General features: G+C 30.2%; 1 protein-coding gene across 1 annotated transcript; it reads right to left on the minus strand.

Annotated features, from left to right (window-relative positions):
* Nucleotides 1-19: 19 nt before the first annotated feature.
* LOC132726482 (uncharacterized protein DDB_G0271670-like) lies at nt 20-10,568 on the minus strand. The gene is made up of 17 exons (XM_060711802.1): nt 10,505-10,568; nt 9,808-9,930; nt 9,117-9,233; nt 8,519-8,557; nt 8,239-8,277; nt 7,983-8,021; nt 7,749-7,796; nt 6,796-6,882; nt 6,552-6,590; nt 6,327-6,371; nt 5,932-6,018; nt 5,164-5,196; nt 4,273-4,314; nt 3,915-4,040; nt 2,979-3,119; nt 2,253-2,333; nt 20-57 (listed from the first exon to the last, which is right to left on the minus strand). Exons 1-17 carry the CDS (start codon nt 10,566-10,568, stop codon nt 20-22), a joined length of 1,188 nt encoding a protein of 395 aa, XP_060567785.1.
* Between the last annotated feature and the right edge of the window lie 6,974 nt (nt 10,569-17,542).

The raw sequence follows: 17,542 nt of genomic DNA on the forward strand, positions 1-17,542 counted from the left end.
ATATCTCTGATATCTCTATCTAATGTATCGTACACTTTTCAGTCACCCTGGTTCCATCTAAACAAATTGCAGATTTTATGTAATGTTTTTGTTTGAATAAACGAATTGCATAATTAAATCATGATTTTGGTTGACAAATATATTTTTAGATTTATCAAGTAAACTTCTAAAATTTGTTTTATCTTTAGATATTTCACTGGATATACAAATACGTCATAATATGCTCAAGATAGGGTTCATGTTGCTGAAGGTTTTATTTTTTTTATTTTCCTCGTGATGTTTTTACTTAAAATGTTTGGCTGGTGCAATATCTGATATTTTTCGTTAGAAATCGTAATAAAATGATTACATAGAAATTTTTATGCGTGTTTAAGGCGGCATTTATACGAGTTTTTTTATCAGATTCGTCATTATGCCTTGGACATCGTTTAAATTTTTTCTTTTTTACGATATGTTACATGCTTTCCTTAATAGCCGTTTCGGGGAGATCGAGAGATTTTTGTGTTTATTTTTTCATATTTCTAAATAATTTTGAGGAGGTCACCCCAATTTGTTTTATATTTGTACTGAAGGAGAGCGGAGGAGAGAGTGGAGAGGTTACATTATGTTTATATAGTTATTCTTTGATTGAGATGCAATATTCAAGATGTTTCAACTACAACTTATCCACGAATTCAACGTTTAAAATTGTAACAATATCGGACATTCATGTATTTAGAATCAATATCATAGACTCTATCTATCGCGATAAACAATTTCAATTCCACTAAAATTTTAGCGCGCGCGCGCGTCAATACAAGCTGTCTGTTTCACGTATTCTTGTTTGTAGATGTATAAAATTGAAATCATGACTTTATAAAGTTGGAAACTTGAATTCGTTAAGTGGGAATTCTTGAAATTGAAACTGTGAAGTAACATTTTCTGCATCGATATTTCGTACAATTTTCATATAAAGTGACTACTTCAATGTACAATGGTATCCTTAAATGGGGGCAGGTGAAGAATTATATGTTAAATTATACAGAAATTATTTAAGTTGGAGTATCAAGGAAGTTTTAAACGAATGGTGAATCTCTCGAATGGTTTAACATTTCTTGTTCCAGGAAACAACGGATTTCTGCATCCATACGGCCGGCGATCAGATTACTAGTCCGGCGCTAGTCCGAGTGATTATTCACTCGGTCATACCAAACGTTCAATAATATTTGAGTCAGAAATAATCGCGTCTATCTATATTGCAACTGCAATCAAATTTTAAGGATATTTGTTCATTAACCTTGTAATTTTGTGCAATGTTTTGCATAACTTGAAACTTCCCGATGGAAAACATACTATCTGTATCCTTCAACGACATCTTTGTACTTTATAGTTTCAAGTTGAGATCTTTTTACTTTTACTTTATTTCTGAACAAACTTGAGAAAACAAAAAAATAAGAAATAGAAAATTGAAGGAAGGACAATAACTCATATGGTATGAATTGGAAAACATTGCATCATTTCTTAATGATGTGAGTAAATGACATATAGGTCAATGTTGACACTTAATCAAATATGAAAAACGATGACGTAACTATTTCTGTCAATAGTTTGATGCATACTTATTTATCACGTTAATAGTTATTGTTCGTGTTGATGAGATAAATAAAAGAAATTATGAGAAAAACTAAATGTATATTTTTATGAATCAATTTCATCACGAGTCGCGAATTATTACCTTACTTCCAAAATCAATAAAAGTGTCCTTTACTGCAACAATTTACCATTTAAATAAAATACAGTATATCTATCTTTCATCTACATATTTTGTGTTGGTAAACTAGTATGATCTAATAATTGCTTGTATATTTAGATAATTTTTCAGTTCCTAGATATAGCGGAATACTTCAGACGTATCCCTTGTTTTTCCATTTATTACCTTATACATAATGAGGTTATAGAAGAGTTTGTAAATTGCTAACAGTTTACGGAAAGTTCGATGGATATATATATGTAGTTTTTCCTAAGTAGCCAGGAACTGTAAATGTAACTAATTGTATAAAAGTATCTGTTATTGATATTACAAGCTAACAACATGAACAAAGGTTTGGCAGTGTAAATGAGATTGTTCACATCAGGAAGTTTAATACCGGTATTTTAAACTGTAAAAAAAACGTTGCCAGGTACATGCAAATTTAAATACAGACTCAGGTGCTACATACATTGAAGTTAAATTGAAGTTAAACCTACAGAGAAGAATAAATGTTTAGACTTACAGCATTTATCACCTATCCGCACAAATCCTTCTTGGCATAACTCCGCGCCTGGACATGGCAGTGTGTAGTTTTTGAAATCAACTGCAAAGACAGATATTGAAACTTAAAATATTGACGCAATGACGACAAATGACTTGCATATAATACATTATGATTCATTCAAAGTGACTTTATTTAATTATATCGGTCAAAATCATTTAACAATTTGTGTTTTACCCTGTAAATCAATTAAATGTATAATACATGTATGTAGTACGGCAACATTTAACATGTACGACATCATTCTACCAAATTCCAACAATGTCGATCTAGATATTTTTATTCCATATAAAGAGCGCGTTCTGTTTTATTATACAATGATTTGTTTTATATTGTAACGGTCTTTACACCTTCAAAGAGATAATCACTTCTCTTTAGAATGGAAATAGATATATAATTATTTCTTGCATTTTTGTAAGATAATGCACTGTTAGAGTTCAAATGAGCAGGACTTTAATCACGAAGGCAAATAGGCCTGGTTGCTTAATTACAAAGCATTTGAACGAAATTGATATCTGTTTCCTTATATTATGCATCTGACAAGTAATCAAGTTACATTATTTCTAATAATAAACAGGATGAAAATAATCTAAATACTCCTTAATATTAATTTATAGCTACGAAACAAATTCATTTCAACAAAATTCTAATTATTGTTTAAATGATACTGTATAAAATTTGATTTACCTGATGAACAATTTACACATTTTCCATTTTGAGTTAGTAAATACCCTTCATCGCACAGACATGTGTTAGTCTGTTCGTCACATCGAACATTTTCGCCTTTACACTGCTCTGTTACGTTGCATTCCTCACCAATACAGGATACTGATAATGGAAGAGTTCATAGATAACATTAGAATATATTTAGATAAATATACTATGATGAACATAGTTATGTCTTATTAAATGAAAAGAACAATCAGTTGAACACAACCTTATCGCATCTAAATACTTTTGAACTATTTTTCAAAAAACATATGAACTTACATTGCTTTAACTTTAAATAGATGTATTTTCAACTGAAACACATTATTGCAATCAAAATGTGACATATATCAAGAGAGAAAATAGTCCTTAAACTACCTCTTGCTAGAGTTGACCTAGATACGTGCCTTGCCTAACCTTTGTTACAGTTATTTTTATCAAAATCTATAAAAGGTGTTCACTTCAAATTTCAACCTTGGAATAACCGCTTGTTCACTTATAAAATTAAATGTATTTCTAATGGGCATATAACGTTGAAATTCATTCTTTGCTTGATAATTTTATTTTTATTTTATCTACCTTTTTTTCAAAACTGTCACAACGATTTTCAGTTCATACGTAGAGTACTTGTTCACTATCATATAAAAGTGTACAGATAATTTTATAGAACAAAGTCACACTTTTCTTTGCTTTAATTATACTATGCAGATTGTTGTCCGCGGCAGGGCTAGAGTTTATATGAATTCATCTCTTCTGTAACATTAATGATTGCTGCTCTCAAAATTTGTAACAATATGATAATCGGTTGATACATTTCACAATGGTCTTCTTTATAACCAGTTATAATCCAAAGCTATAACGAAGAAAGTTAGCTGGGTTTTCTGATAATTTATAAGAGAAAAGAAGAATACTTACATGGAGTGCAAGTCCCGTTTATATCTACGTGGGTTGAAATGCATACGCATGTACTATTTACACATATACGTAAACGGTCTTTGCAGTGCCTGTCCTTTTTGCAGCCTCTCGTACCGCTTGATGAATCTGTTTTTAATAAGAACTTGACTTTATCTAAAAGGATAATTGCTCAAACAACCTCTGTTTAAATTTGATTTTGTATAGCTAAATGTTTGCCCCTGTATCTTATGGTTTCCTTTATGCAATGCCATATTTTTAAGAAACATGAGTTTAAGAAGCAAAACAGTAGGAATAAAAACAATACACAGTAAGGAATGAAATCATCCAAAATCTGTAACGTGTGTCTTTCTTAACATACCTGTGTCTGAAGATGAGCTGGAGGAGTCAGACGAGGAAGAATCTGAAGTTAATGAAATATCGTCTGAGGATAATGAATCTGATTCACCATAAAAAATAATTGTTTAAATTGTTTTATCTTTTATTCTTCAAATAGAATTTAAAACCGAAGTTTGATGTAACAACAAAGTGAATGTTTAACTGGTGCAGGCAGGAAATGGTCGCGGAAAATTTTAAGTAGAAAAATTAAAATGAAAGAATAGTATTTAAAAAGTATCCAGACTGTGTGTTTTTAAATGAATAATACCTCTCAATATACTAGGGTTGCTTGAGAGGTGATGTGAATTGTACCAAAGTGCAATAACGCTTTGGACAATTTAGTGGACGTTGATGGGCCTGAATAGCTCTATTCAATAAATTTCTAAAGGTAGACAGCTAAACACAGCTTTATACTTATTGCAATTTTAAAAGCTAGTGTTGTAACAATGGGTGGGAAACAGGTTGAGGATATTGAAGAAATTAAAGTTCATATAAAAGTTCGCACAAAACCAAAAACTTCCTGTGAAATAGAGTTTTACTGAATTGGGAGACGTTAATTAGGTATTTTATGAGAGAAAGAAATTTGTGACAGGCACAGAATCTGTATATCAACAGAATTTATTACATATGACATCCGTGATATTATACCCAAGCAAGTGGGACGATGATGAATCTGACGTTGATGAATAAGACGTTCTCAAGAAGTAAACATAAACATAATTTTAAAAGTCATTTTTAAACTTTTATGGAAAAAAACGAAATCCTTACCTTAACTTAAAGTATTTTTTCTGCAAGTTTAATTACAGGATTATTACTTTATAATTTTTGGCAATATAACATCAATGATATTTTACTTAAGCCAAGCTTAACATACCTGATGACGAGCTTGAGTCAGACGAGGACGAATCTGAAGTTGATGAACAAGATAATAACATTAACATTTACAAATCACAGACATGTTTTAAAGATCCTGTATGTTGTAATTGAGGTTGTATAACACACTTAATTGAAATTATATATATGTATATAATTATGCTTATAAAACAATTTTCAAACATGGAAGAATATGTAAAATATGTACTGCAAATATTTGTACATATTATAATTATGTAATCATTAAAATATATGCATTCATTTCTTATTGAAAAATTTGACTTAGTCTTTATAGAAAATAATTTTTATTATCTCCCTTTATTTACATGAAATGTTAAATTAGGTAATATCTTTATAAATAATGATTTTTGTAATTAACAAAATTGATAAATCTTAATTTGAGTATCATATTTATGATATAAAACCATTAAAATTGTGTTGCATGATCTTTAAAAAGCCATTCCCATGCTTTTAGGGGATAAATAATTATTTGAATACCTTAACAATAAGGTGTGCGTTAAAGTATCAAAAACAAGTTTATAGCAATCAGATATTTTTAATATAACAATTAATAATATTTTCAAGAAAAACATGAATACAATTCAAAGACAAGTTTTAAAAAGTCATTAACATATTAAAAGGGGGAAATGAACATTTTGAATACCTTAACAAAAGTGCGTGTGTAAAAAAATCAAAAACAAGTAAAGAGCAATCAGATATTTTTGAATATAACATCAATAATATTTTACTAATGTCACGTTTAACATACCTGAGGATGATGAGCTTGAGGAGGAATCAGACGAGGACGAATTTGAATTTGTTGAATTGCCGTTTAAAGCTGTTGAATTTGTCTCCCCTGTTAAAATGATATGTCATGTATTTATTTAGTTTGTTATCAAGCCGATACAAACCATATTGTACAGGAGAAAAGAGAAGTGTAACGGAGACTATGTTTATATCAGTTTTAAAATTCGGTAAGATAGTCCATTTTACTTGTTTGAGTAAAATACCGGTTCTAAATTTATGAATTTTAGATACAAATACTTATTGACAATTTGAATTTTAAAAGTGCACAACACAAGCAACTTTAAAAGGCATTATCTCACTTTAATGTGCATATTAGAAAAAGAATCATGGATGTTTTTCCTGTTTAGTTTTACATACCTATATCTGAAGATGATGTGCTGCTTGAGTCGGACGATGAAGAATCTGAAGTTGATGAATTAGATATTCTCAAAAAGTTTTTAAAAAAACATACTTGCAAAGCTCAAGTACATATTTTATGGTAAATAATCAACACTTGCTGAAATATATATTACAGGATTATTATTTTATATTTTTTGGTAATATAACATTAATAATATTTTACTAATGTCAAGCTTAACATACCTGATGACGAGCTTGAGGAGGAATCAGACGAGGACGAATCTGTAGTTGATGAACAAGATAATAATTTTTTCAAGACAAAACATGAGTCTATAAAAAGTCATTTCATACTTTTAAGGGGGTAAATAATCTATGTGAATACCATAACAAAAAGGTGTGTGTTAATGTGTCAAAATCAAGTTGATAGCAATCAGATATTTTTTAATATGATATTAATAATATTTTACTAATGTCAAAAATAACATACCTGAGGATGATGAGCTTGAGGAGGAATCAGACGAGGACGAATTTAAATTTGTTGAATTGCCATTTAAAGCTGTTGAATTTGTCTCCCCTGTTAAGATGATATTTCATATTTTATGTACTTTGTTATCAAGCCGACACAAACCATATTGTACAGGGGAAAATAGAAGTGTAACGGAGAAAATGTTGATATCAATTTTAAAATTTGGTAAGATACTTCATTTTATTTGTTTGAGTAAAATAACTGCTCTGAATTTATGAACGTTAGATATAAATACTTATTATATAATCTATAAATAGCTTTGAAATGCCTTTCCATGATTGGCTAACAAGCAACTTTTTGTAAAAAATAACAGGTCAATATCAGAGTATATTCACTGTTTTTTTTCCCTAAAAATAGATTTTCAGAGTATATTCACCGGTTTTTCTTCTTAAAAATAGATTTTTTGGAAATTCCCTGAAAGCCACAAGGCTATGACGTGATGTCACGCCAAGTTTGTTGTTATATATTATTCTGATAAAAAAATGGATGACTCTTAAATAAGAGTCAAATTAATGTATTTTAGTAACCGTCTTTACATTTTAAAGAACACTATAAGAATAAGCTTGCTAATGCGCTCATGAAAAAGATATTTTTTGGAAAAATAAGACAAGCTTCCGACGTAGGCAATGGCAGATCTAATAAGCCATATAAAAGCAATTTATAAATTATATAATAAAACAGATATGTACTTTTTAGCTGGTGAATATGATGTGATATGTACTGAAAAATTATTATTTACCTCGGCTATCGCCTCGGTCAATATAAATTTTTTCAGTACATATCACATCATATTCACCAGCTAAAAAGTCCATATTTGTATATTATTGACGATTTTAAAATACGTTATCTCACTTAAAAACATGAAAGAACACTCACTTGAAAAAGAATGTTTTTTCTTATTTTCGTATACATACCTATATCTGATGATGATGTGCTGCTTGAAGAGTCAGACGATGATGAATCTGAAGTTGAGAATAAGATGTTATCAAGAAGTGCAAAAGCATATTTCCAAAACTCATTTACATATTTTTATGGTAATTAATCAATACTAAAAGTATGTTTGCTGAAATATTAATAACAGGGTAATTACTATATAACTTTTGATAAAAAATATCAATGATATTTTACTAATGTCAAGTTTAACATACCTGATGATGAGCTTGAGGAGGAATCAGAAGAGGACGAATCTGAAGTTTATACAGAACATAATGATACTTTCAAGAAAAACATGAATACAAATCAAAGACAAGTTTTAAAAAGTCATGTATGTGCTTTAGGGGGGTTAATAATCTATATGAATACCTCAACAAAAAGTTATGTTGCAATATTCGAAACAAGTTTATAGCAATCAGACATTTTTAATATGACATCAGTAATATTTAACTAATGTCAAGTTTAACATACCTGATGACGAGCTTGAGGAGGAATCAGACGAGGACGAATCTGAAGTTGATAAATAACGTAATGATATTTTGAAGCAAACAAAAAACATGAGTAAAAATAACAAACCAGTTTTTAAATGCTATAACATGCTTTTTTTAATGCTATTACATGCTTTTAGGGGTAAATAATCTTTACGCATACCTTAACAAAAAGATGTATGTTAAAATATCAAAGACAAATTTTTGGAATCAGATTTAAATATAACATCAATAATATTTTACTAATGTCAAGTTAAACATACCTGAGGATGATGAGCTTGAGGAAGAGTCAGACAAGGACTCTGAAGTTGATGAATAAAATAAAACAAAGTACATTAATTTATACATAGTATAAGATTGTTTTGTAAAATGTATGTTATTTACAAAAGATGAATGACGATTTGTAGAATATTGGCCTGGTTAATTAAGCAATTTTAAAAGACATCTAAACAAATTCGACGACTTGTGTAAATTATTTTTCTTTAAGGTTTTAAATTTGTTTAAATATATTCAAATTCTCTAAACTGTGTTTGATAAGATAGATGATGATTTTGAATAAGTTAACAGTTATACGGTTGATAAAATACTTCTTTGAATTACATGCTTCAGAAAATTTATTTCATCAATCTATTAATATTGCATGGAACTAAAATGCAATAGCAGTAAGTTTAACTTTTTTAAACCGTTCCAAAGCATACATGATGCATGTAAAAGTTAGAGTGAACGTGCAAATCGGTTTAAGTACTTAAAAATAACCGTTAAATTAGAGAAGAGACCCGTGTTTATTAATTGGAAAAATACAATATAAATATCTTGGCTAAATAAAAGTTTATATATTTATAAGTCTTGCTGTATACATACCGATGTCTTCTATTACATTAGCATTGACTGGATCCGTTTCAGGCAAGGTTGTATTTGCCACTGATGAATTTCCATCGGGCTCTGTAACAGGAGTGTCTAATGATATTGATCGTGTAGCTGAAATAAAAGGTCATTATAACTGTTAGGAAATATAAAATCTGTTTCCGTCCTGGACAATAGTCTTTCTTACATTTTTCTCAATTATCTTTGATGTGTACTTTAATTCTATGCAACCTTTTAATTGTGATTTATTCAGTGCAAATCATTATCTATTAATATTCCACTTATATGATTATAACTCAATTAAAGCTTCTAAATTGAAGATGAGAATTATAAAGGAAAAAAATCCATATTTTTACTTGTGTTGCAAAGAATCATCTGTGGATGCGCTTTATGATTTGTAAGTAACTTGATCGTATTTCAGATGCATACGGATCTACATTTGTAGAAACCTGTTGCTAGGAAAAGTTTCTGTTAGTCTTATAGTACCTATTTTACATTCCGAAGGGTCCCGATTTACTATTTTTGTCAGATTGCATGGAACTGTTGTATTTATTGTTACATAACGATTTACGGGAATGAATAGATGTCATGTCGTCAGCTTATAAAGAGCCGTGGTTATTGTGACATGCTGAACTAGGAATATGCTGTTTGAAATCTGAACAATACCTCACGCACAATTATTACAAACCTGAAGCTATAGAGCCTGTTCCGTCAGGAGCATTTTCTATTTCAAAAGAGTTTCCATCTGATTCTCGAGAAGAATGTTTGATTTTATTTGGATGTTTTGCCCATTTTGCTGCTGCTGTAGTACCTGTATGAATTTAAGACAACATTGAAAAACTAAAACAGAATAAGACAGAATCAATCTACTTATTACAAGAGCTTATTTGTTTTGCTACAATGTTAACTATCCTTGATAATCCTAATCAACCTGATCATGAATTAAGAATTGGCAATAGTAGTAGTAATAACCATGCCGTTTGCTGAGTGTTAAACCACGTCGATACTGTAAATGTCGTATAGCAATTTGCGGCTTGAGGAGGAAGACACCAGGTGCTCTTTCGTGCATTATTTCACGAAAGTAAAACCACCGACGCTAAGCTAGATAGTTTCCGCAGACGATCAAAGCTAGTGTCATTTGAAGAACATTAAAGGCTGATCGTCCAAAATTAATTTGTGAATTTGTATCTGAAGTACCTTGACGGTCTTGTTTAAAAGAAATTCTGATACTTTTAAATGTTAAGTTAAATTAAGTAGATAATGATATGTATTTTATAGAATCCCTCTGTGTTTTCAAAGACCTAAAGACTAAAGTATATTACTAATATTAGTAAATGTTTTCACTTTCTAGATAAAAACAAAAAAACTATGGCTGAAAAACGTACCCCAAAGAAGTGCCAAAATCAAAATGATGCAATAGCTCTTTGTTGATAGACAAATAAACCTCATTGTCTGAAAAATATTCAATATTTTGATAACATAATTATGTTAATGTAAAATATGTTGACATTTGTAACTGTTCATTATATTATCATATGTAAGAACACAATATACATGTAGTGATAAATGTAAATGTACAATATGTTGACATATGTAAGAGTACAATAGTACAATATGTTGACATATGTATGTGTACAATATGTTGACATATGTAAGAGTACAATATGTTGACATATGTATGTGTACAATATGTTGACATATGTATGTGTAATATGTTGACATATGTATGTGTACAATATGTTGACATATGTAAGAGTACAATATGTTGACATATGTATGTGTACAATATGTTGACATATGTATGTGTACAATATGTTGACATATGTAAGAGTACAATATGTTGACATATGTATGTGTACAATATGTTGACATATGTATGTGTACAATATGTTGACATATGTATGTGTACAATATGTTGACATATGTAAGAGTACAATATGTTGACATATGTATGTGTACAATATGTTGACATATGTATGTGTACAATATGTTGACATATGTATGTGTACAATATGTTGACATATGTATGTGTACAATATGTTGACATATGTATGTGTACAATATGTTGACATATGTATGTGTACAATATGTTGACATATGTATGTGTACAATATGTTGACATATGTATGTGTACAATATGTTGACATATGTATGTGTACAATATGTTGACATATGTATGTGTATAATATGTTGACATATGTAAGAGTACAATATGTTGACAAAATATTATGTATGTGTACAATATGTTGACATATGTATGTGTACAATATGTTGACAAATGTAACAGTACAATATGTTGACAAATGTAACAGTACAATATGTTGACATATGTATGTGTACAATATGTTGACATATCTATGTGTACAATATGTTGACATATGTATGTGTACAATATGTTGACATATGTATGTGTACAATATGTTGACATATGTATGTGTACAATATGTTGACATCTGTATGTGTACAATATGTTGACATATGTATGTGTACAATATGTTGACATATGTATGTGTACAATATGTTGACATATGTATGTGTACAATATGTTGACATATGTATGTGTACAATATGTTGACATATGTATGTGTACAATATGTTGACATATGTATGTGTACAATATGTTGACAAATGTATGTGTACAATATGTTGACATATGTATGTGTACAATATGTTGACAAATGTATGTGTACAATATGTTGACAAATGTATGTGTACAATATGTTGACAAATGTATGTGTACAATATGTTGACATATGTATGTGTACAATATGTTGACATATGTATGTGTACAATATGTTGACATATGTATGTGTACAATATGTTGACATATGTATGTGTACAATATGTTGACATATGTATGTGTATATGAAATCTTCAGATTAATTAATACCAGATTCAAAGACAGATTTGGATTTTAGTGTTGTTGTTGTTGTTATTGTAAGTGTGCTTTTTGTTGTTGTTGTTGTTGTTGTTGTTGCTGATGTTGTTTTCTTTTCTCTAATTTTTGTACATATTGGATACTTAGATTTACCGACTCATCCGAAACAGACGACAGTAAAACAGACGACAGTAAAACAGACGACAGTAAATAGTGAAATTGCTTTTTCGCTCAGTTCTGCGTATGGAATTGTAGCCTTCAAAGACTGTTTAATGAAATATTCATATTAAACAGTTGGTAAGTAGAATCAAAGTGCTGACCACAAAGCTGGCGAAGCAATTATTCCGGACATTTACCTGGTCTCATGTGGTCCAAAGTAACATCAGCATGTATAAGTTTGGAACATAATAATTGAGGCGCGTCACGACAAAACCAACATAGTGCGTTTGCGACCAGAATAGATACAGACCAGCCTGCGCATCCGCGCAGTCTGATCAGGATCCATGCTGTTCGCTATCAGTTTCTCCACTTGTAATAGAGTTGGTAAGCGAACAGCATGGATCCTGATCAGACTGAGCGGATGCGCAGGCTGGTCTGGATCCATGCTGGTCGCAAACCCACTATATTGGTTTTGTCGTGACGCGGCTCATATGTCTTCGCTTGAACAAAAAATACTTTTACTAGTTAATTTGTCATTTGTAATAAGGCAGTATAAAAAATACATATATAGAGGATATTGGATGAGCGTAGGTCTAATACTAAATTTATTGAACGTGTTGCATAAAATCATATTATGCGAGCCTCTGTTTTATTCAACGAGTTCAATAAATTTAGTATTGAATCTACACGAATATAATATAAATATAAAGAATCATTTTTCATTGATACGCCTTTAGTGGAACGCTAACATTAGCGCGCTTTAACGTTATGTTTTTTATCACATACCCGTGCAGATTTTGCGACTCCGTAAAAATTGTATTGCACAGCCATGAATATTAAGAGGATATTTTTTCGTTTGCGTGAAATATGGAATATATTTTCACGAAACATGATAAAATGCCACATATTTTCACGAGCCGGTACGGTATCATTTATTTAATTTCATTATCAAAGAAAATGGTAACGAATCCCCTTGCTTGCTACCAACTGCAAATGTACAGCGCGCAGTAATTTATGCGTAAGCACGCGCTGTTTGGCGCTACATTGTGACGTCATGTAAACAACTCTTTAAACGTCTGTACAGCGTTAGTTACTGAATTAAAGATATTGGTGTTCGGGTTAATTTTCTTAGTTAGACCATTTTCTATCATGCTCGATAGTTTTCAAAACAATATACAAGAAAAAGTTGTTTTGTATTTATCAGATTTTTCAAACAAAACGGCGAAAGAAGTCCCTTAAAATAAATATGAGTTTTGACTCCGCCCACTTACATATTTATATTTCATATTTATTTTTTTAAAAATATGAAATATATTTGACTGATATAGCACCATATTTCATGGGTAAAATTAAATAAATACGAGTATTTGACGTGACGTCATTTGCGTTATACAAACAAAGTGTAAAGGCGCGCTAAATGTTAGCGTTTATACTGTAGGCGCGTCAATGAAAAATGACTCTTTTTCACTTTAAACAGTCTTTATTTTTTATATGTGATAAATAGAATATTAAATTCGTGTAAGTTCATTACTGAATTTATTGAACTCGTTAAATAAAATAATATTATGCTCGCCAGTGGCTCGCATAATATAAATTTTATTCAACTCGTTCAATAAATTCAGTATTTAACTTACACTCATTCAATATCCTCTATTTATTACACTCCCGCGCCGCGGTTTATGTGATAAATAATAAAAACGGTCGTTCAAAGTAAGAAAAGAATGGTATTTTTAGGGAGATTTTGTTACATCTCGGAACTACTTTTAGGCAAATATTTAGTGGAATTACATGAAATTATGTATAGTGACCAATATAAAATGATTAACATAAACTAAGGCCAAACTTAGGTTTGTAAGAAAACCATTTTTTAAGACAACACTTTAAGTCCTACTAGGATTAAAATAAAGGCATGCGCTATGATTTCATATAGAGATAAAGCTGAGCCATTTCCAAAAAAAATCATCACCGTACCAGCCTTTTAATTTGATTTATTTTTTCGTTATTCCAGAACATTTCAAAGCATCTGCCCGTGAAATGTCCTGGAGTAACGAAAAAAATCAAATTAAAAGGCTTTTTTGCTTCATTTTTGTTTTCATTAATTGACTATTTCTTGTTCATTTTTAATTAAAGTAAAGTTTCTTGTGTCTGCATGACACATGCACGACAGCTTGTGCTTTAAGCCTTTACCTTTTTTAACTTAAAGCATCTTTTTTATTACATGCATATAGTTATGAGCTGCGTCACGACAAAACCAACATAATGCATTTGCGGCCAGCATGGATCCAGACCAGTCTGCGCACCCGCGCCGTCTGGTTAGGATCCATGCTGTTCGCTATCAGTTTCTCTACTTGTAATAGACTTGGAAAGCGAACAGCATGGATCACGATCAGACTGCGCGGATGCGCAGTCTGGTCTGGATCCATGCTAATCGCAAACGCATTATGTTGGTTTTGTCGTGACGCGGCTCATATGTAGATCTCTAAGGTAAAGAAAACAACTTCAAAAAAATTTACAATTACAAAGTGTTAAAGTGGTTGACGTGACGAGTATATATTTGACGTAAAGCACGGACCGCTTTAACTAGTTTCCATAGCAAATACGTTATTTTCATGAAATAAAACATCGAGATAAAATTTCTATCGATTAAATAAAAACTGTTCTGAAATCATGTTTGGTAAACGTTTAATTTGGTATGTAAATTCTTATCATTTATGTAGACGATGTTTTGCAATTATTTCATTTGTTTTCCAAGAAAGTTCATGAAAATATTTCGATGTATAGTCTTCACAAGTATGAAAAAAAATCTTCTGCGATTTGAACTATTAATCTTGAATTATCATTCATATGTCATTGGTTTTTTTTGTTGTTGTTTTTTTTAATATCCATTTAAATAACTGAGGATCTTTGTATTTCGCAAATTAAAAACGCATTTTTGACACCACGTGGCAATATAGACAACACATAGAAATCTATGTTGTATGAAAATCTACGATTGTTTATTCCGGTAAATTTTTAAACTCTTTGGAAAATAGTTCTGTTTTTCGTTGAATGTATTTATGTTAATTTTATTTATTTTATTTTTGTTGCTAAATAAAAATTGTACTATGTTTTATGCTTAATAAACTTCGTATTCTTATATAGCAGTATTTGTATTTGTATTTGCAAAGAAAGCGAATTAAAACGTAAAAGAATAAACTTGTATCTACCTAGTTAATAACATCCGTAAATAATTAATTTACAATATATCCTTTCTAAAATAAAATAAATAAAAATTCACAATCACCGACTTGCCTGTATCAACACCCTCCTTTCTTATGTGTGCTTAAAATCTCACTTAAAGCTCTCCAATTATTTATACTTTACTTTAATTAGAAAAAGTTGTGAGTATGTAACGATGATTTTGATTTGTTATATTTTATAATAATATACAATTTATATCAATCGTAGTTCTGCCCCTCACACATGTTACGTTTTCACAATTTCCATCAATATTTTTTCATATTATTCATTATTTAGCCCACCCTTGATTATTACATTCATAAATCTATGAAGTCCCATATTTTGTAGCACGGATCACAACAGCGCAATTAACTTGATCGGACAGTTTTCTAAAATACTTATGACCGACTTTCCAAGAAATAATTCAAAGCCCTCCGTTTTTATAAGGCTTTCGTACATACCAATGTTCTCATATTGTGGTCGTGACATTGTCAAACTGTCCTTGCAATTGATAATGGAATTAGGTATCTTGGGGTAAAATAATCTAACGTACATTGTGCATCCATCTAACTTAACAAGAAACTCAAAACAAACTATATCTAATACATAGAGACAATTTTATAGTAAAGTGTTCTCCCTTTTAACATAAACCGGCAAATGGTAGTAGGTATGAGTCCTCTTTGAGTCACAACCGTGCTTCCTCCAATCCAACTAGTCCCAGTAAACGGACATGAATTTAAAGAATAAGCGTAATTTTTTTTTTGTAGTATAATAATTATATCTATACGTATTTTTAATGGTAAAGCCTCTTGCACTAAGAGTGGTATATATACACGGAAATTTTTCTACTAATAATTATGATAGTTTGTCTTCCTTATTCTTAAGAGTAATTCTTCTTTTAACTTATGATTTGATTTAATTTGATTTGATTTAATTAGTTTGGATTGGAAAGATTGATTGATTGATTGATTGATTGATTGATTGATTGATTGATTGATTGATTGATTGATTGATTGATTGATTGATTGATTGATTGATTGATTGATTGATTGATTGATTGATTGATTGATTGATTGATTGATTGATTGATTGATTGATTGATAAGGAAATGTCAACTTTCACATTCAATTTTTACGTATTGATTGAGATGTAAGTAAGACATGTTATAATAAATTGCTATGACTGATTTATATGTTAGAAGTTTCATTCAACATGTATGAAATCATGACAAGAGGTCGGCTCAATAATCAGTCGCAACAGATGCTTGCTTAATTTACATATATGTAGAATTAATAAAAAAAGAAAAATATATAAAATAAATGTTACGCTTTCTTGTTTTCGTTAAGTAGACTATAAAGAAAATGTAATGTTTTTAAAAAATGTCTGTGTAACTTATATATACCGGACATGAAACAAAATTTTGATTGCCTATATATTATTGTTGTTTTGGTGTTGGTTTGAAAGAACGCAAGGTGTTCTTTGGTCAATGTGCTTAAAAAATAATTTTGGATTGATAAAAATGCACGTGTATGATATTGCCGCTGATGATAACGTAATTATCATTTAGTCAGTATGTGCCACGCGCATGTTTGTTTGTTTGTTTGTTTGTTTGTTTGGGTTTTACGTCATACCGACGCAGTATACCTATATGGCGACGTTCCAGCTTTACTGGTGGGGGAAGACTTCAGGTGCCAATTCGTGGCGACGTGCATGTATGCATGCGCTTATGTCACTTTGTTCTTGTATACCTTTTTAATCAAGGTTGCGAGTCGCAGTTTTGTCACGTGCATAACAATCTGTTACCAAAGGCTGAATGATTTCTGATTGGTTTGTTCGAAGTCGTTCAAGTTTTAAATGAATTGAAGTTAAAAAAACACATCATGCGTACTTCATCTTATATATACTTTTTTTAATTCCACAATAAAGTGATATACATAATCATAATATACAATGTTATACAGTAAAAAACATTTTGGTATTATTTATTTATTTATTTATTTATTTATTTATTTTTGTTTTACATGAATATGTATCTTGTTAATCAGATATTCATCAGTGTTATTTATCTTACCAACAAAAAACTTGACTGACAATGAAAATGTGTTTGACTATTGGCAAATATTAACCATCAATGTTTGGTGGTTTTAAAAATTTACATTAATGTATT

Source organism: Ruditapes philippinarum, unplaced genomic scaffold (genome assembly GCF_026571515.1).
Source record: "Ruditapes philippinarum isolate M1 unplaced genomic scaffold, ASM2657151v2 ctg33_1_1_1_1, whole genome shotgun sequence".
Lineage (NCBI taxonomy): Eukaryota > Metazoa > Mollusca > Bivalvia > Venerida > Veneridae > Ruditapes > Ruditapes philippinarum.

What these genes read in the sequence shown, in the direction of transcription:
- LOC132726482 (XM_060711802.1), bottom strand. Translation starts at nt 10,568, where the DNA reads ATGAGGTTTATTTGTCTATCAACAAAGAGCTATTGCATCATTTTGATT. An exon ending in GATTTTGGCACTTCTTTGGG is followed by an intron (nt 9,931 to 10,504) that starts GTACGTTTTTCA and finishes AAATTCATACAG; the next exon opens with GTACTACAGCAGCAGCAAAA. An exon ending in TAATGTAATAGAAGACATCG is followed by an intron (nt 8,558 to 9,116) that starts GTATGTATACAG and finishes CATCAACTTCAG; the next exon opens with AGTCCTTGTCTGACTCTTCC.